The sequence below is a fragment of the Nannobrachium achirus genome (assembly GCF_963921795.1).
Source record: "Nannobrachium achirus genome assembly, chromosome: 5".
Taxonomy (NCBI): domain Eukaryota; kingdom Metazoa; phylum Chordata; class Actinopteri; order Myctophiformes; family Myctophidae; genus Nannobrachium; species Nannobrachium achirus.
The window spans coordinates 31,760,173-31,781,743 of record NC_137814.1 but is presented as its reverse complement, the minus strand read 5'-3'; the positions used below and the strand labels follow the sequence as shown (position 1 = coordinate 31,781,743).

The following is a 21,571-nucleotide window of genomic DNA, read 5'->3' as shown; positions in this document are numbered from 1 at the left end:
TGGTGTTGCTATTATAATGGCAGACCCCTGAACGGTGTGTGTGCCAAGTTTAGTGTGGATCGGAGCAACGGTGTGCTTATGGCAGCCAGGGGCCCCTGGGGGCCACATGGGGCCTGTGGTGTTGCTATTATAATGGCAGACCCCTGAAGAGTGTTTATGACTAACGTTATTCACCCAAAATGCTATGTCATTGAAATGTTCATAAAAACATGTATGTGCATTAACAGGACTCTGACACCCAGCCAATCAGGTGCTTCAAAACATACACTGTGTGTGAATATTCATGAGCTTGTGTATGAACATGCAGTAGCCTATGGGGGCGCTGTTCAGACACAAAAAAGTCGGGTGTATGTGTATTAACAGGACATCAAAAAAAAAAGGTGGATTTGGGCTCTCTAGACCAATAGAAACACTTCTGCTATTTCAGAATTGTCCATGAATTAGCAGGACACCAGTCCTGTCCTGCTAATCCAAAATGTCCTGTTAGTGTGGTGTGTATTCAGGCCAATTGTCCCGTTAAACCACATTTACCAACACACACACACACACACACACACACACACACACACACACACAATCTCTCATTCTCTCTCTCTCAAACAGCGCAGCTTGCCTTAATTCTTGGAAGCAAATGTGTTCCCTGAACAGGGAGCAATTAGTTAACCCTCTCTCTCTCTCTCTCTCTGTCTCTCTCTCTCTCTCTCTCTCTCTCTTAAAGTTAAAGAGTCACACATTGATAAATTAACATTGAGGATTTTACCATGCACCCATTCGGTATATCAGCCTTCATTGCTTGGAAGAGCAGCATTTCTGCGAGTCCACGCAGGCATGCACGCACACACGCACGCGTAACAGGTAAATGCTCTGTATGAGTGAGAATGTGGTAGGCCTATGAAGGGAATAATTATGTCTGCCTTCAAGCTCTCTGGAATAACTGAAGGGAACAATCTTGAGGCAACGATTTCCTTTCTCTTTGCCAATTTTCACCTTATATTTCCACACCAGCCAATTCTCACCTTATTTTCCACACCAATACCATTATTTCTGAAATGTGATAGTAGCCAGCCTAACTTTTTACAGGAGAGCAAGAAAATGATGTGTGATCATATTTTACAGCTCATTTTGTTATCTTTCTTTAAAGCTACAATCCTACTGGGACTAATGTATAAAGCCCATTGGTTCTCAAACTATTCTGGCTTCAGCAGTCTACCCCTTTATCAGATTCCTACAACATTTTGCATAGAAAATGTTGACATCAAAATTCCATTTTTTATGTTTAAAATAAAACAGCATAATGGCAACCAAGTATTGCTTTCTACTCAATAACATTTGTGCAAGTCTCGTGTCAGTTTTTTCGGTCCACATGACTGCAGCCTACTGAGCACTGTATAACCTGCACAACTTCTGCAGTGGTTGGAATTGGTCTCCCTATTCTTCCACTGAGAAATGTCGACCCTGGTGTTAGGAAGGACACATACTGTACTGCTTGACGATGTCACCAACTGTATTTCATGCAGACCCTAGACCAGTGTCTCCGCACATTCTTTTTCGATCTACACCAAATCTGTTCGTCAAAAATAGACAATACAGAACGCGATGCATTGTGAGCTTGCAGATAAAACAAAAGTTTGAGATCCTCTGCCCTAGACGTGCCACACGATCGTTATTGTAGTTTGGACATTGTTGCGTGACCTCTTTCCATTGAAAGAGGCAGACAATGTACATAAAGCACATAATTGTACATAATTGTAGTGGAGTAAAAGTACAATATTTGTTGCTTTAGATGTAGTGGAGGAGAGGTTCAGACATTTTTAAATAAAGTAAAAATACCAGTACTTAATACAGTACTTAATTCATGATTGTAGTTATTTACCCCTGACCTGCCCTCTAATATTCACCTGCGATAACTCACCATTGTTCTTAAATCACGACAAATTTGATCATGTAAAGTAGACCTATACTGTATGTCTTTCATAACCATGTTGTAATGCTAAGACAATTTCCTCCAGCACAAACAAAAAGGAGACATTTCTCCACTGTAGGCCTATATTTGCAGTTCTTGTTCTAAAACAATAGGGATTGCAGATGTTCATGTTTTAAAATTGAGCTCACAAGTGAAGTATTATGTTTTACAATTCAAACGAAATGGTCCGTGTCAATACTTTGAAGGCCTCTAGAATCACACACTTCTAAGTGCACCTGCTTGCATCTAAGCAAGCGATACCATATTGTTGTTGTCGGGTGGAAACATTGTATATCCAAAACCTTCCTTTTTTGTTATTTTAAAAACAATTGAAAAGTACAATGCCTCGCATCGCAAGGCATTGTGTGCTTGTAGATCTGCTATTTTCATTAGTTTTGTGTGACAGTCTGTTATGATGAAGCAGGGCTTTACTTCACAAAATAAACTTACAAATTTGAAACTTGCATACAAGGTTTCTGTGAATTCTGTCCGACAGTGACGATATTCTGTAGCTTTGTTCCTCTATTGTACTTCCACATGAAATGCATCAAAAGTGAAATTAACCATCTAGTTACTGCGTTCAGTTCGGTCACAAATGGACAAGCTGGTATGAGGCTTGTTACTTACCGGTACATATAATATCTAGTGGCATATTTACTGCATGTTAAATAGTTTTGTGATTATCAGCTTTGACTATGGAAATGATGGCTTTCTGCACAGTATCAGAATGCCAAATTATTTCTTTGGTATAATTAATTATGCATCCTTAGTGTTATCAGCAGCAGCCTTTGTCAATTAATATTTCAATATGTCATTTGTAAGTAGTTCATAATAATAGTCTTATCCCCAAGTCAAGGATGAGAACTAGTGCATTTAGCCTCTCAGTGTATTAAAAGTGTTTATCTTGGTGTATTTAAATTACCGGTAAATTAACACTTTCAAATTAACACATTTGACTGTGTACTGTACGTGACTGGAGGGATTATAATGCTTCTATCTATGCATCTTCCTCCTCTTTTGAAGCCATGGCAACACAGTGCATGTGGGCTATTCTGACTTCCAACAACCAGCTCACACACAGTGCTCTGATGGCAAGAGGTTAGACTGCAGCACATAGATTAATATAGATTATAATATTTTACACACTTTTTTCCCTTTGGCTTAGTAAAAAGTAAAAGTACCGTTTTAATACAACTAGCCCTTACCCATTCAAAGATATGAGCTCCGAAATGATGTGCAGTGTGTGGGTTATGGGATGTGCACTGTGCACACAGTATATGAGGGATGGAAAGTAACTTTAACTGGTGCTTGCATGATAATATGTAGGAGCATCAATGTAAGAAATACCCGTTTCGTTTAATGGCTATAGAGATACTGTGTACCGATCTGCATGATTTTTGGAAAACATCTGTAACAGGGCCAGACAACCCCCGCCAAAAAAACACCACTGCAAACACCACAGCAGTACAGTGCTTCTGGTATAATTCTACCAGAATAATAACTGACGGAAATGTCAAAGATATGATTTCGTCATTGTCAGGTGGAAACCTCGTATCTCCAAGTTTCAAATGTGGACTTTCTTTCGCAAAGTAAAGCCCTGCTTCATCGTACAAGGCCGACGCACAAAATTAGTGAAAACAGCAGATCTACAAGCACACAACGTGTGAGGCGTTATGTGCTTGTAGATAGTCTGTTTTCACTAGTTTTCACCCGACAACGACGATTTATTCTTCAGGTGTGGGTCGGCCCTAAAAACAAACCAAGCACACTGGACTTCCATTTGTTGGCCTGTGGTAGGGAGCCTAGGAAAGAAGTAAGAACAGGTGTTGCCTTGCTCAAAGGCCCTTTGAAGGTAGTTTGGGCAGATTGAGATTATGAGGTCAACTCATCTACTGTCTCTACTCTCAGACACTTTGCCAGATGGTCCACAAACTTGAAAAATGGTTACTTTCAAGTCACAAGCTCGATTAAAAAAAAATGACATTGATGAATGTCATTTCCTTTCAAGCTCACCACACTAGACTTTTAGTCTAGATGCTACCAGTAACTGATTAAAAACAAAAGTCACGTGACATCAACATCATCATAAACCTGAAGGGAAGAAATTGTTTGATATCCCAAAGCTTCGTCCTTCGTTGTTATCCCCCCCCCCCCCCCCCACACACACACACACACTGAAGATACAGTTTCCTTGCAGAAAATGTGTTGCCATCTTACAAGACAATCTGTCGGCATCTGATAACCTTGGCTTCATACCAAGTAAGCATTTATGACAGGTAAGCATATTTTTGCACAGGGCCCCATCCTCTGCCCAGTGATGTGAGAAAAGTGTACGTAGATTCTTTTGGGGGGTAGATGAAGGATAAAAGACAGGAAGATACGCAGAGAGGCAGATGGAGCCACACAAAACACAGGGATGCACATACACACGAACATAAATTACACACACATACACACACACACCCGCATGGACACTGGCGTACAAGTTATTCTGAGATACAATCCTTACCTCCGTCTAATTTATGCAAATAGAAACAGTGGTGGGAGGGACATGGGAGTGAGAGCTGGAGTGAGAGCAGTCAAGAGTTGTTCTCGAATCTGAGCTTATGCGGCATGAGTATCCCTGCCTGAAAACAAGACGCCCATAATACCTCCCCAAGGTGATATGGTGACATCGGGGCCGGGGCTTGTCCAGATTGGGTTCCTCTGCCTGCACGTGTTTGGTATTTTGGAGACTCACCACTGCAGGGGTATAGGTGCAGAAGTGGGTGTTTATCTTTTTCAAATTAACAGCGCACCGCAATTTTGGCGGAAGTGAGGACCGCAATTTATGTCACCCACCGGCTTGGACCAGGCCAACTCAACCGGCATATAGTGAGGCGCTCATTAAACCATTTATTATATATAAAAAAAAAAGTGGTGTTCTGACTGGCAGGGAGGAAAAGTGGCATGGCAGAGGAGGGGAGGGGGGACGGGGGGGAAGATGTTGGAACCTGAACTTGATACAGTATGTGCTCATCAAGCCACCTTCGCTTGCAGAGTCCCCCGGACACCTCTGGGAGGGATTTAATGACTTTCCCCGTAACAAATCGTTTCAAATATCGTCGGCTCCGTATCCACTGAATGTGGTTAAAACTGTGAGTGTGGGCGGAGGGTGGGGTTAGGGAGTTCATACCATTCTGTCCCTAAAATACAGACAACCTTTGATTCATTTATCCCTATAGACATAAGTTTTTTTTATTCAGAGGCAGCGTAATGGCCATGTATAGACCTTGACTGAAGTTTGCTGTAGGGCAGTGAGCTCACGCGCACATGCACGTACGCACGCACGTTATTAAGGCCTAGCAGGAACATGATAAAGGTCTTCATGATTGCTCGAACACAGAAAGACGTGAGCTCTACAAATGCATAAATACTGAATAAAATGCCTGGGCTTATGGATGGGACGAGCTTTGCATTGATTACAGGAATGAATAGATGAATGTAGGGGATTGTGTGCGGACCACAATGAGAGAGACATGCAGACCACGTTCTATTATCCTTCCAGTCCATTAGGTTTACATCAGTGAGACAAAGACTGATAGGGATAGACAGAGGAGCAAAACACGATCTGTTTGTGCGTAAGCAAATTTGTAAAGCTCCTAAAGTCTTCTATCCCTCCAAATCCTGACTTGAGACGAGAGAGAACGGGAGTGACACACATTGTTTATGTGACTCATTAACTGGGAGCCAGCCGAGCTCCGCTCCCCTCCCCGAGTGTCTTAACAGACCCTGACTGACAAACCTCCCCGCATCGCCAGCCCTCTCTCTCTCTCTGCTCTACCCCTCTCCACCACCGCTCTAACCACAAATTACAGCACGTAGCTGTGATGGAAAGGTCAATTTTACACTGCTGCTGCAGTCATCTGACAAGATCACTCCTAGTTAGGGGAAGGGAAGGGGGCTGCGTTCTCAGGGAATCAGTGTGGGCATGTGCGCGCGTGTGCTCGTGCGTGCGTGACTATGTGTGTGCTAAGATAGAGAAAAGCGAAATGTACCGACATGGGGATGAGTGTAGTCAGAGGTAATTTGCCATCGGTGATTGTGCCAGGACTTGGGGTTAGGACTTGGGGTTAGCAATTATTTAATCAGTGAGTCATGTGTGTCTAATAAAGGTGACTGGATGTCTTGGAGTAAATCCAGTGGCATTTTCATCCGGTGAAGGGATAAGCATCCTATTACTACGATACTACTGATCAGTTTGGTGCGTTATTGATACTCTTATTGATTCATTGTGATTATTTGGCATGAAAAAAGCACAATTCATGAAAAAAAAACAAGCATAAGAATGGTTTAGGTAGCCAATATGTGTAAATTATTATAGGATTGTAATAGCAGTTGCCACTCATACAGTAGATGCAGAAATACAGTCTGGCAAAAGTTTGGAAAGTTATGGAAATTACTTTTCATTACCATTACTTTGGAAATGAAAGTCTTATTTAAATATACTTTCTTCAGCAGAAGTACGGTAACTGAATTCTGTTTTAAGACTGTATTAATTCATTATTAGCCTTGAGAACTCTGTACACTAGTAGGGTATATAGGTCTATGGTACAGTACTATTGTAGCGTCACGGCCGGGAGGCGAACCCGGGACCCCGATTTGCCAGGTATGCACGCTGACCAGTCAGCCAAAGTGCCAGGCACGTTGGCGAGAGCCAACGCACATACCGTATAGCCTACAGTTGTCCCCTCTACCTGGAAGCGCGACCACGCGCGCCGGCCAGGATCTAAGATCGACTTTGAAACCGGGGGGTTCAAACGCAACTCACGGGGGGAACAGTCGTCGACTACTAGCCGGACAGGCCTGCACCGCCGCCGGGGATGAATACTTCCCCTCTGCACCGCTGCCACCAATGTAGCATCACGGCCGGGAGGCGAACCCGGGACCCCGATTTGCCAGGTATGCACGCTGACCAGTCAGCCAAAGTGCCAGGCACGTTGGCGAGAGCCAACGCACATACCGTATAGCCTACACTATGTCATACATGCAGTGTACAAGAAAGAAGATGGGACTGGGAGCAAAGCAGTCATAGCATGTTGTCAGATTTTGAGCTTATTTTTTTTGAGCTGCCAGCACCTTTCTGCAAAGCATTTCCATGGTAAAGACATGCTAGGAGCGCTCCAGCACTCCAGCACCACGCCTTGGGTTTCATCACTCTCTGTCCAGCGCTAGGCTATTTGACGGAGCGCCTTGGGCTCTTCAAGTAGAAAATAGTTTTTACTCCAAGAGTAGAAACAATACTTTTGGAGAGGAGCACCGCTCATCAACGTCACTTTTTTCTAAGTGAAGAAAGTGGCGGGGCCAAGTGGAAAACTGATCTCCATCATCTCCTACCCAAAAGCCCTCTCCGCCTTACGTGAAAATCGACAGTAACAGGCTTAAAAACTATATGGAAAGTACATGAATATTGATAAACTCTTTCTATGGACATGGCCACCTAGGGGCTGCGTGTGCAGAAAGTGTTCTTTTTTTACTGTCAGCATCTTTCTGCCATGCATTTCTATGATAAAGACACGCTAAGAAGAGACACACACTTCCCAGCACCACACGTCACGTTTCAGTGCTCTCAGCGGCCAGTGTTTTGGCAGAGTGCCATTGAAGGAATAGATTAGGCAGACTGAATTCTTTATGGCGGGAGAGGCAGAGGATGGGTAAGGTTAACAATTAACCAACAATTATATATTTAATGACCACAGAAGACAATATTTTTCATAAAATCAGAGCACTTGAATTTATGAACGATTCTCTCTCAAAATCAGCATATGGGTGGCTAGAAACAGCTATTTGTAGCTTGCAGCACTCTTTTTCTCTATTTCTCTGTCTCTCTCTCTCCCACGAAGAGCAGCAGGCGAAACCAAACTAACTGACGGTACTGACCTAATGTCTGTCTGTATCTATGCCAGGGGCATAGTTCTGCCGATTTAAAATGACTCCAATACGGAACTAAAACTTCCTATGATTGGCCGCTAGTTGCGCTGTTTTCCCCCCCGGCCGATCGCAAAAAGAATTGCCCTCCATTGGATCCCATTCATTTTCCCCTTTCGTTTTCTAACCTTAATTAACATTTTCATGAATACTGTATGGTTCCTATCGCTAGTTAAAAATTGCCTTTCAATCACCATCATATTCGTTTTGTCGAAATGTGGTCCAATGTATTTTAAAATAAATGATAACGTTGCGGGGGGGCGTGGCCAACTAAACTGATACCAGCCGGCTGTGTTCTTCTTCGTGTGCTGTATTTCGGGAGGCTCCGACCACATTCTCCCATGTATCCCTGCGTTGCACGTGACCGTTGGCAGCCAATAGCATCTCTGATGCCTTTACAATTCTATGATGGCGACACCCATTCCAAGGGGTAGAAAGGGCCATTTGCGCTGCATAGAAACCAATGGCTTCGCTTCGTCCATATTTTTCTACAGTCTATGATCTATGCTGCCTGTCAACGACCCACAAATTGATATGTACTTGGCCACGGACCTCCATCTGAAAAGGTTGTGCTCCAGGGATCAAATTCTAAATAGTAAAAGAAAAAGAAAAAAATCTAAAGTAGCAGATGTAGAATCTTGTACATCTGCTATTTTTGAATAGCCAACATATAAACGGATAAAGCGATTAAAATGATTGTGATGCTACAGTATATAAACTGATTTAGCTGGGAATCCCCCTAAGGACCCCTGGGGGTCCCCGGACCCCACTTTGAGAACTGCTCCCCTACATAGATACAACAGACTCCAAACAGCAGAATTCCAAAGCACTCCACTATGGGATAAGAAGAGAGAAAACGTTCTGCATCAAAAACATGCATTTCTGTATCTATATACTGTAATGTCATGCTGCTCAACAGATGCTTTGATTAAATTGCATTTAAATTGTCTCCACTGGGCGGCCTTTACACATGTGGCAATCAATGTTCTATCATCGACAGTAGTAACCACACCGTTTAGTTTTGCCATGAGAGGCTGTGTGAGCCTAGCCCCACCCCTCATACAAAGACAAGATGAGACAAGATTATCTAGCAGAAGCAAAATTGTGTGAATGCATTTATAAATACCTCTTTAATAGATATTTATGTAACACCAGGGACATTTCTGGGGACAGAAATTCAGGAACTGATGTTTGGCCACTCTATAATAAGGTGTCCACTTTAGGGCCAAATAAGATTAGCTGTAGGCATGGCTAATGCGGGTCCACAAAGGAAATGCATGGCAGGGTGCATTAGCTTGGTTTCCAGTGGAGCCAAGTGGAGCCAAGCATGGCCAGCCACTGGGCTTACTCAAAACCTGCATTTCCATTACTTGTGGTTAACTGCAAGATTTCCATTTTAGCCAGAGGAAAATGTGATAAGAGACTTCGCCCATTAGCAACAATACAAAACAAAGCTAGCCAGGATTCACTCAACGGTCTGGTTTCCACCATAGGGCCAGCCAGCGTTCAGCAGTTGCCAGTGGTCCATGTGTGTGTCCGCAGCTGTGGCCACGGCCGGTCAGTGCGTGAACGCTGTGAGGCCGATCTAATCCGTAGTGACGCTGACATCGCGTGACATTGACACTGCACTCTCTTTGAAGGTGAGGGTTGAGCTGGGACTGGCATGGCGGGCACACATGGGACTTTGTGTGGGTGCATCTCTGTGTTTGTGTCAATATGTGTTGGTATAAGTGAGTCTTGATGGTTGGCTTGTTGAAAGTGGAAGCAGATATGCTTAAGGTGCAAAAAGGACGTGCAAAGACAGACACACGTACTGAGAGACACACATGCACGCATACACCCACACACATCCAGTTCCCAGGGGCCTACTGAGTCATTGTTTTTCAGGCGGCAGTGACAGCTGAGCTGCAGTTTTTACCCACTCAGATGACACCCCGCTTTCTATTGATTCCTTGGAGCATAACAACAGGCAGGTTTAAGCACAGGCCCAGCAACCACTTTAAAAACAAACAGACACAGGCATACATACCGGTACGCGTCGTGCACACACCTGCACACACACCTCAGAGTTTGAGCTCCTGGCATTATATGGAGTGATGGAGAGATGTTGTTTTCCAAATGGTGGGGTAGTGGGGCTGAGAAACTTGTGGAATGGCGAAGTGAGAAAAGAGGAGTATGAGAGAGGAGAGGAGAGGAAATGCACAATAGATAGGAGATGAGAGGAGCTGTGGTGAGACAAAGATGTGGGCAGAGGCAAGTAGAGGTTAGAATAAGTACGCTAAGGTAAAGATAACAGAGGGAGAACTTGACAGCCAAGCCAGAAGGGACGAAATGACAGCAAATGTTGTATTGTGAAGAGAAGATAAGTAGACCAAAGATGGGAAGTGACAGACCTCCTTTGCCCAGAGGAAATTAATAGGCCTATGTACAGAATACTTGGGAAAGACAGGCAGCAATCTAAGCTTCTTTCTTCCTGAATCCTGACACACTGTCCTTTACCTCACACCTCACCCATCTCTGCCTCTCCTGCTCTCCCAGTCTCTCTTGTCTCTCCGTTGGCCTGTCCCCAACCGACTCCATTTCTTTATCATTCTCATACATTCTCTCTCTTTCACTCCATTTCCCTCTCTCACCTTTATTCCTCTTTGATACTTTAGTGCCAGAGGTGATTATACTGTAGCATCTCACAGATCTAAGTGTCCTGGGATTAAACGACCCAGTCACGCGAGTCCCCTTGTAACCTTCATGTATTGACGTTGACATTACACACACCTCCCCCTACAACATTTGATTGAATCTAATCATACTTGACCGTGCCAGTCTATTTGGAAAAGTTGCAGAGCAAATAATACTTAATGGATAATTTAATGGATTTTTTTGCTTTAATTGCATTGCTTTGCATTTCTAACATGCCAAAGGTATGCCAAAATATATATTTGTTTTCTGGTCTTGGAGGAGCAATGACCTTTATATCCTAAACAAGACTAAATTTGCACTACAATTCTTGTTCTAATACACTGCAAAATATTATTACCATTTCACAGACAAACCAGAGCAGCAGACTAAATAATTATATAAATGCAGCCCTTCTCATCAGGGTGCTGCAAGGTGATGCTGTGATAACAACAACCTCCTCTTTCCATCTCTTCTGACATTACACATCAATTCTTACTTTGACTTTTTACCTAAAAGCCACATCTACCAGCACTGTTACAGAGGCCACATCTAATGAAATTTGTATAGCTTTTATGTGTGTTTATCTATTGAGATGACAAAATCTCTTTGTCACGAGTGACTTTGGCAAATCAAGACGTGAATCTTGAGCCATCAACACAAACAACCAAGAGGTGACATCTCTTTTAAATCATTTTGAAATGAGGGATTACACCGCATGAAAACCCCTTTCTGCTTCATTCAGCACCGACCATAGGGATATATAGCAAACGCTCTTTTAACTGCAGAGAGTAATATTCATAAATATGCATATCCAGACCTTTATCTCCATTGCTATTTCTATATCAGTATAGCTTTTGCTTTCAAGTGAAACCGCCCAGCGTGGCAGTAAGAGGCTGGGACAGTTTTATAACCCTGATATGGTTGCCTCTCGAAAGCAAAACCTCTCAAGTTAGTCCAATTAGTGTCCTCATAAGATTTTAACACTTTTGTTTACACAAGATGGGTCATAAACAAGTGCTTCTAATTAGGTACATAACAGTGCTGATGAAAATAAGAAAAATAAAAAAATGCCTTTTTTCACAATAGTTTACAAAAAAGGGGGGGTAGATCAGGTCAGGATGGAGTGTGTGATATAAAAAGAGTGTTGTTTTTTTTCGGCCAAACATTTTTTGGAGTGGTTTGTTTGGAGTTGCTGCAATAGCAGCTGGTTCTAAATAAGACAATTGAGTCTGTATTTATTATTTATATTTGGCTCCTGAGTTTTCCGTTTTTCGTTTAAAGAATTACCGGGCAGCTGGCGTAGTCGTCTGGGCACCTAGGCAGGTAATCCAGCCTGACAGCTTGTGGCAGGTTTGAGCCCCGATCTCGACGACCTTTGCTGCGGATCACCCCCACCTCCCTCATCTCTCTCCCGATTTCCTGTCAGTCTACTTTCAGGGATAGGCAACCTTAGGCACGGGTGCCAACATTTGCACAGGCGAGGGTGATCACTGGCACACTGGCAGAAGCGTGAGAGAGATGTTTTTTTCTTTTAAAATTAAATAATAATAAAAAAGTTGAGTCAGTTAAATTAAGTCGCCTCACATCTATATACAAATTACATCCTGCACATACTATAATTCTACATTCATTCAAACTCCTAACTCTGACTGGCGAGGGAGTCTGAGAGATAGGTGTCTAATGGTCATACATCTTGGTGTGAAATAACATTTGTCAAATGTAATGTTGTTGGTACAGCACACTGACTATCAAAAAAATTAAAACGTCAAAAAGGTTGCAGAACCCTTGTCTAAAAAACAAATAATTGATTTACGTATTCTTCTCCCAAATAGGGCAAGGGGATCAACGTCACATGATTCCCTTGTTTGACCAGGCAAAAACTCTTTTGTGTGTCTTAAACAATATGATTATTGGCAGAACCGTGGAAAGTCTAGAATAATTGACGGTCCTGTTTTCATTTTTCACAAGATTGTTGCAATTACCCGCACAACAATACTTCACCATATGTGGCGCTATATCGATGTGTTGTGTACGTTCCGTAGGCCTATATGCAATTCCAGTGGTGAAAGCTGTGTTGTTTCACCCAGTGAAGAAATGGTGGTTTCGTATGTGTGTCTCAAAGAATAGTGTAGTGTAGTCGTTATCCTATGTACCCCCGGACCCCCCCCCCCCCCCCCCCACACACACACACACACACACACACAGCCATTCATCTATCTACAACGTTGTCATGTGTGCCACACTAGAGGACTTCATACACTAGGACCACAATAGAAACAAGCCTTACAATATAGTATATACTGTATTGCATCTTGTGCCTGTATGTGTGTGAGCAAACAAGCCAAATCCCTTCACAGAATGCACAAACCGATACCTACGTGTATAAAATAATAATTAAAGGGATTCTAATTAAAAGATTGGGATTTTAATGCCACGGTGTGTTATAGAGTCACAATTACAGCTTTGACAAAAATGTACAAAGCCACAAGCTATTTGATCACGTTTCAATCGATCTGAGGTCAGGAGGAAGGCTGAGTATGAGAGCATTTTATATTCCACTGATCTGTTTTCCCAGTGGTGCTGTGCCATGGTACACACAGCGAGACAGCTCTCCATACCAACGCTGCCTCGCCCATGCAGGAAAGACAAAAACATGCATCCAATACAATGTAGGCCTAACCATCCAAAAATGGTCCCCCCTTACATCTTTATTTTACTTTATTTTATTTGATACCTGTTAATGAACGCTAAAACATGATTAACATGCTTAGGTGTAAATATTCCAAATTTAGCTTCGAGCGATTCCATTATGTTGTCCCCAAACTAAACAAGGAAATATAAAAAATAAAATACATCAGTAAGACGCCTAAGGGCGAAAAGCCGGAAGTGTGATTTGCGATTGGTTGTTTAAGTTGGACTGGTTAAACTGACACAATATGTCCATATATGGGCATTCATAAAACTATTCTTTTGTATGGGAATTCCCAGATATGGGCGGGCTTAATATTGATGGGCATAAAAGGGATTCTTTTAGTGTGGTTGCCCTAACAGGGTATCATCTGTGAATCAGATGTATAGGGCAGGGATCTCCATATATGGGCATAAAATGGACACAAATGTGTCCATATAAGGGCATTCCCAGATATGGGCTTAATATATGGACATAAAAGGGATTCTATTAGTGTGGAATGGATGCCTTAACAGGACATCATCCGGGACATCAGATGTAGAGGTCAGCTCCATATATGGAGATCTAGGAGATGATCCAGTCGTCTCCATGTATGGATATCCAGGGTTTGACTTTGATGAGGTGATGTCACGACAATGTGATGTCACAATGTCAACAAACAGGTCAGCAGCTATAGACTTTGAGGCGTTATTCACGGACAAGATACGGACAAGACTGACAAGATACAGACAAGATGTGCCGGTTTTCATAGTTAATAAATAGCGCATAGAGCATTCAATTAGACAATTACATATAACCAGAAAAATAAAAAATAAATAAAAAAAAAAACATTAAAGATGCAGTTCACACATCCAAAGTGTGGCTTAATTCTCAGAAAAAAAGAATCTCTGATCAATAAAACTGTACGCTAACAAAATGTTCCTAAATTAACTTTTTGGGATCTCAAACTTTGCCCTATCTGTACCCTCATTTACGATGCCAGCCCTGGATGTATTAACCGACAGATGTTTCCTTCTCACCTAATACCACACCTTACTGTAGCTCCACCCTACTCCCCTGCATGTCGTCTCTGGCTCTTGTCAACACTTGGAGACTTTTCTGTCGTAGCACATTTAACCACATATAGACACTATAGAGACCCTATTCTGGGCATGTGAGCAAGCATTCCTCAAAAATAGTAGATCTACAAGCACACAATTTGTCTCAATGCGTTGCATTGCCTTTTCCAGCAAAGAGATTTGGTGTAGGGGAGAAAAATTAGGGGCCAAGTGCAGTACCCTGGGCCCCAGTCAACAAAGTACAGTATATACTGGGTTTATGTGGTTAATAGAGGGAAGCTTAAATGGATCTTTGATCATGAAAATAGGGACACCAGGGTTAATGGTTAACGTACATTTTAATCTCTAATTGTGATAATATCAAACATATCAGACAGTCCACAATTCCCAAAAGAAGCAGGAACATGGATGAAACATAATCATCTCACCGGCGACACAAATGAATGACAGGGAGGGGTATCAAAAGCAAGAGGGATGGATTTACCCCCCCTATCTCCTCCAGCAAATAGAACCCTGCTTGAGACTATAAGGGTGGTAATCACACCATAAGCGTGTTTACATCTGGAGGTGTCTTGAGGTGTCTCTGCATCATCCTACTACAAACAAGCATTCTCCGGGTTTATATGCAACCCATTAAGAACATTTCCAAAGCCGTCTCATTGAAATGTAAGGCACAGTAAAAGAAGAAGAAGAAGGAAAAAAAACACACTAAAAGCGAACCATCGGCAGCAGTCAACCACCCAAAGTCGTCTTATTCATTTGCAGGATAGATCTGTGCGTGTGCTAGAATAACTCAGGCAATCCCTCCTATTGAACAATTCAAGAGGTGTGGGCAGATTGGCAAGGGGGAGCTGCATCAGCTTTAAATACAAATCCTTAAGACGTGAATATGAAATTAGCACTTTTCAACCAGAAAAGGTTTGAATTAAACACACAATTGTGTTTTCCCAAAGTGTGTGCATGGCAGCGTGCCCATTGCAGTAGGCAATCAACTGAGCAGAGTGCCTCCTCAGCAAGCAGGGCTCTGGATCACACTTACAGTGTAAACAAATCTATAAAGACACCATTTTTAAAGCCCATGATTATACAAAGACCTGCTTATCAAATTTTGTAAACAGAGCAGAATCAATAAAGGGGATCAAAAGCAGAGGATGCTTCAACCCCCCCAACAATATAATTGATTAGAATAGAATAGAAGATGTATGGCCTTGGGCCCAGCAGTAGAAAAAGAGCCAAAAGAATAAACGCTACAGTGAATAACAACACAAGGACAACACATCAGAGTGTCCAGTACAATTTCCAGTCCATATTTACTAAAAATGCCAGCGCTGCTGATGCTGTGAGTAGAAGTGGCTTTGTGTTACTTTTCAGAGGAAAAAACTCTTAACGTGGTTCTCAACCATTTTCATGTCGAGGACCCCCGATTTGATATGTATTTGGCTGTTGGCCCCTATTTGATTTGTGCTAGGGATCCCCATAACAGAAGATTTGTCAACACCTGTGAAGATATTTCCTATTGTGAGTTTGTACATTGGCTATTTTCAATTAGCTGGGGAAAAAAACTAATTGGGCTTAAATGTTTAAACTGTTCCTCATTTTGCCGGTGACCCCCATACTCCACTTTGAGCACAAGTTTACTTTAATTTACTTATTTGCAATTTTTTAAAAACGTGAATAAAAACACAAATGGAAAGGAATACTTTGATATAGAAACAATTCTAAATGAAAACATGGTGTGCTGGCCTGGAAGCACCAATCTTGCTCAGAGGTTTGTCCATCAAAGATATACGGTAACTGTCTGCTGCATTGAAATAGTTTTTATTTTTTCTATTGTATTTACAACATAAACTGCAAGGTATTCTGGCACACTTCATCTTGGTTTACTGTGTGTACAGTAATTAAGGCTCAACAAAATACACAGCGGAAAAGAGTTTGAGTGTCATGAGCATAAAATCTCTCTATCCATGAGCACCACACAAGCTTAGTGGCTCTCACATTTATATTCCTGCTAGAGAATGCGTCTGAATCCCTCTCTTAGATTTGCACACGCGTGCGCATGCACACATTTCGTTATTTCAATTGTACTGGGATATGCATAATGGGCTTATGCATATTTCTTTTCCTTGATTGTTCCTCTGAGCTCTCTCTCACCAAATTGTTCCCCCCTCAGTCAGAACGGAAGCTCTGTCTACCGTCTTATTAACATAACAGCTCTAACCGATCTGCAGGTTGCAAACAAAGGGGTTGTTGTTGAACGTTTTCAATGAAAACGTGGGCTGGAATAACTGGCGGCATTGTTCTGAGCCGCAGCAGTGGCCATTGTCCACTGCAGTGCTTTAATTCCAGTCATTTGGAGGCAATCAACACGGGGAGACCAGCAGCGTTGCTTTTCGCTCTCTGCATGAGCTAAACATTCATTAGGAAATAATCAGCAGTGCAGGCACGGCTCATTCAACATGGCGTTCTGAACTTGCCGCAGCTTCGTCCAACTCTCACCAACGGTGGAAAAAGTACTCACATTCTTTACTCAAGTAAAAGTATAAAATACTGCAATGTAGAAATAATCTGTTAGGGTGCCCTCACACCAAAATACCTATGAGAGTGGAATCCGCGTTCCGCCAATGCATTTCAATGAGAGTGAAGCGTTTTTTGCAGAAATCCTCTGCTGGCATGAAACCGCTTCACTCTCATTGAAATGCATTGGTGGAACGCGGATTCCACTCGCATAGGTATTTTGGTGTGAGGGCACCCTTAGGCTGCACCCACACCAAAGTACCTATGAGAGTGGAATCCCCATTCTGCCAATGCATTTCATTGAGAATGGAGCGGTTTCATGCCAGTAGAGGATTTCTGCAAAAAAAAAAAAAAAAAAAAAAAAAAACGCTCCATTCTCATTGAATTGCATAGGCGGAATGCGGATTCCACTCTCATAGGTATTTTGGTGTGGAATTCAAAATTTACTTGAATAAAAGTACAAAAGTATTGGCATTGAAATGTACTTAAGGTAGAAAGTACTTATTAATGTGCAGAATATCCCAGTTCAAGTTTTCAAATTTATAACATGTATTTTCAGATGGCCGAAATGTATATAGGGGCTGAAGTGGTTTATGTATGTTTTAATCAATCTACAACGTAATTAGTAACTAAAGTTTTCAAATAAATGTAGTGGAGTAAAAGTACAATATTAGGATCTGAGATGTAGTGGAGTAGAAGTGAAAGCACTGGAAATTGGAAATACTCAAGTAAAGTACAAATACCTCATACAGTACTTACTGTAAGTAAATGTACTTAGTTACTTTACACCACTGACTCTCACATACACACAATGCCATATGTAATCAATGCCATACATAATCAAGTCAGGTTATAACATAGACTGTACAAAATAAAGGGTTATAACCATTTAAACCTTGTATCAATTTAACCTCAGTTGGCTCTGTACTTTTTTTCTCTTCTACACCAAATTTCTTCTCTGAAAATAGCCGAACTACAAGCTCACAACACATTGCATCACAGCACATTGTGAGCTTGTGGATTGCCTATTTGCAGAGCATGTTCTATCCATATTAGCGATAATTTGGGTGGAAGTGATACTTTTAAAGATACTGTAATTTAGTACATGTAATTAGTGAATGAATTGCAGCAGCAACTTGGAAATTGATTTCACATCTGGAGGTGAATTTAGACCAGCCTCTACTGTGTATCAATTTTCTGAAGAATGATACAAATGTACTCTGTGCTAAATGTATTAAAAGTGTAAGACTAGGTTCTGATAGTGTTTTCTTGTACACATTTATAATTATGTGCGCTGATATACAGTACAACATGAATGTTTTTCATGTTGTATTCTAATTTCCTACTTCAACAATATATGGACAATTGATTCTGTACTGCATGCAACAGAAAATAAAACAGTTACTAGCCAGGGAGGAGTTTTACCATACCTTTCCGACGTACTGGGGCTCAGGTCCAATATGCTCTTCTAGGACGAAGAACTGGTTTGCTATCCAACCCCTCTTGGGCCGGTGGTGGGAATCTTTCTCTGTGTCCAGAACCTTAGTCTGGTTCCTCTGTGGTCTGACGGAGGCTCTGGGATTCAGCTCAGAGAGTTGTTTGGCGTTGGGACCGGTGTTGATGTCGGTTTGCGAGGGAGGTCTGACCTTGGAGTGAACTTTTGGGTTGGACTGTGAAGATAGCCTGACATGGGGATTGTATTTGGGTTCGGCAGCCTCAGATAGTAGTATGTTGGGTTTTACATTTGGGCTAGATAGTGACGAAAACTTGGAGCTGGGATTAGACAGAGCAGATGGCTCAGAATTGGGGCTGGGTTTGGATACTACCTTTGTGTTAGAATATGAAGGGCTGGACAGCGATGCGAAGCTGGACTTGATGTTGGATTTAGAATTGGATAATAAAAATGTGTTGGGGTTGGATACAGATGGCTTCGGGTTATCTGAACTATTCCTAGACACCCGTCTGGGGCTGGATTTAGATGCTGGCCCTTGCTTCGTTTTGGGATTATGTTTTGGTGGGGGCTGAAGTTTGAACTTGGGGCTGGAGTTAGATACGGCCGGGGAGCTAAGAGGTTTGAAGAAGAGCATGCTGCTGAACTGGGAAGTGAAAAATAGTGGGGGGTTGGGGCTAGGGATGATCTGAGGCTTGTGCCTGAGGCTAGGGTTAGAGCTTGAGAGTTGGCCGGTCTCCGGCAGAGAATTAGGTTTGGGGTTAGGCATGGAACTTGGGAGAAAGCTGGGTTCAGGCTGCAACTTGGGCCGTGTGCTGGGCCTGGGGCTGGGGCTGGGCTGGGTGAGTGACCCATAGCTGCTCTGGACGACAACACACAGGAAGACTGCCAGAGGACAAATACGGGAAACTGCAGCCCCACCGGCTGGAACTCTCATTGTAGAGAAAGAATGATCCAGAAATGTTTTCCCCTCTCTCCTCCACTGTGTCGTACCTCTGTGGGCACACACACACACGCACATGCACATAAAAATCTAATGCACACGTTTACTCCCCTTTCACAATATGTTCCATGGCATCCCACTGTATGGTTTTCTCCTTAGAAATACGGAAAGCTCCATGTCACACAGTTTGCTCCAAGTCACCACGCTCAATGATGTTTGAGTGCCAGATGATCCTCACTGTACAATGTTTTTCTTCTTCTAATCATTGTTTCAACAGGCATGTGTCAGCTACTGTATTTCCTACCAAATCAGATTTGTGAATACGACTGCAATATCTACTTCATGATCAACGATAAGCTAAATACTGCTGAAAGTAATCCATATAATTCCAGTATGGTCCATGGTTTGGGGTTGTACTGTATAACATCCACTATGGAGTAAAGCACAGGTTCTTTCTCTCCATGTCGTAAGGAGGCCAGACAGTAATCAGTCTTCAGTTGGCAGATCTCTTTGTGATGTGGCATCAAAGGTCAGCATTTCCTGGAAGAAAGGAAGATGAATTCAAAATCAAATCAAGTTTGATCATTTCATACAATGTAGCGACCTGATGTGCTTTACACGAAGAAAAAAAAAAAGGATAAAAACAAACAAAACAAACAAACAAGCAAACAAAAAACATGAAATATATGATGACAAACATCCCGCACTTTCCTGTGGAAGGAAAGAAACCATAATTGATTTCTCCTGGCTGAATAATCTCCATGGGGCTTTGATTTGACTACAGAAGGTAATTTTCTTTGATAATAGAATGTGCCTTTTTAGAAAACTGTTTCTCAAAAGCAATCTCGCTGTCTTTTCCAAGAAACAATCTCAGCAGTACAGTGGTAAATCCAGATTCTGATTAGAAAAGCTGCTTTTGTATTTGCTTACTCACCCACCCAACCAACCATTTCCTCACTTCAGGCAGTGCATACAGTATGTACAGTAGCTGTCAGGTGGCTTTGATAAAGGAAACATCATTAGGTCATGAGGTGCTCTGAACGGACCCCCCAGAGCCATTATCCTGAACTTAATCAACAACAAACGTAGCCTAAACAGTGCCTAGTGCCTACACTAGTGCCTATAAAGGGTTATCAATTATTTTTGGAGGTTTTTCTCCATTATACAAGCTTCATTCTTCTCAAAGGAAAATAAATAAATAAATAAAAACAAAAGACAAAATGACAACAGCAAGCTAACAAAAGCTCTTCGCATCATCCTGTCAAATAACATGCTGCTTTGACAACTACTGTTCACACTCCACTCGGCAAGTCTGTTGCTTTTTGTTGTCGTGTGAGTGTCCTCCCATCCTCACCCTCGAGTGGATGCATAGTGCCAGGATTTTCTGAAGCCTGCCGCACTCCTTTCTCTGTGCACCTTCAAACCAAATCACTCCACCTGTCAGCCATGGCAGCCTCATTGAGAGCCAAGCCATAAACAATTTGCAAGCAATAAAACATTGATGTGTAGAAGCGTCGCTATCCAAGCTCGTCTGAAGAAGCCATTGCTACTGTCTTTGTATCTTTCTTCACTCCTTCCTCTGTTGTGTAATAAGAATGGTGGCTGAAAATAGTATAACTCAACTGGAGTAACTGAGATTTATGTGGGATTTTATGATACTAGATTTTCAGGCTGCTTCTCCTGCCTGAAAATCGAGTCTGATATTGCACTGATCAGAGCAATAGGCTTGTCACCGAGTTAAGGCCATCTGAAGACTGAACACTGTGTTTGTGCCAAGTTTGGTGCAGATTGGCACAACAGTGCACCTTGACGTGTGGCCCCTGGGGGTCCCTGACACAACGAGCTAGGTTGTACAACATGGGCCCTGGTGTGACTATTCTCATGGCAGACCCCGGAGATGTTGAGAATGCTTCGTCTGGAGATTTGTTCATTTCAAATGGCGTAGGTGAAGCCAACATTCATTAAATTACTTAACATATTCTCATTTCCACCTCACATAGAGCATGATCGCATCGCATCTTGTACATGCTAGATAAATATAAATACAATATATTAAAGGGTCTAAAAACCTCAAGCTATAGGGGCTCAGGGGTAGAGGCCCCTTGGCAACCGGAAGGTTCCCAGTACGATCCCAGGCTCCCCCAGAGCTAGTGTCCTTGAGCAAGACGCTGAACCCATAATTGTACCCAATGAGCAGGTTGGTGCCTTGCATGGTTTCCTCCATTATCAGTACTAGTCCTTACCCGTTCAAAGATATGAGCTCCGAAATGATGTGCAGTGTGTGGGTTATGGGGTGTGCACTGTGCACACA

The 21,571-nt window shown here is 42.4% G+C and overlaps 1 protein-coding gene across 1 annotated transcript in view; it reads right to left on the bottom strand.

Annotated features, from left to right (window-relative positions):
* LOC308284999 (cadherin-18-like) overlaps window positions 1–19,254 on the bottom strand; it is a gene marked incomplete at both ends in the record, with an annotated part of 162,810 nt that extends 143,556 nt beyond the window's left edge. Inside the window, one exon of the mRNA XM_080725719.1 lies at window positions 18,298–19,254. Within this exon, the coding sequence (XP_080581845.1) occupies window positions 18,298–19,254 (957 nt within the window). The remainder of the gene's footprint in view (window positions 1–18,297) is intronic.
* Between the last annotated feature and the right edge of the window lie 2,317 nt (window positions 19,255–21,571).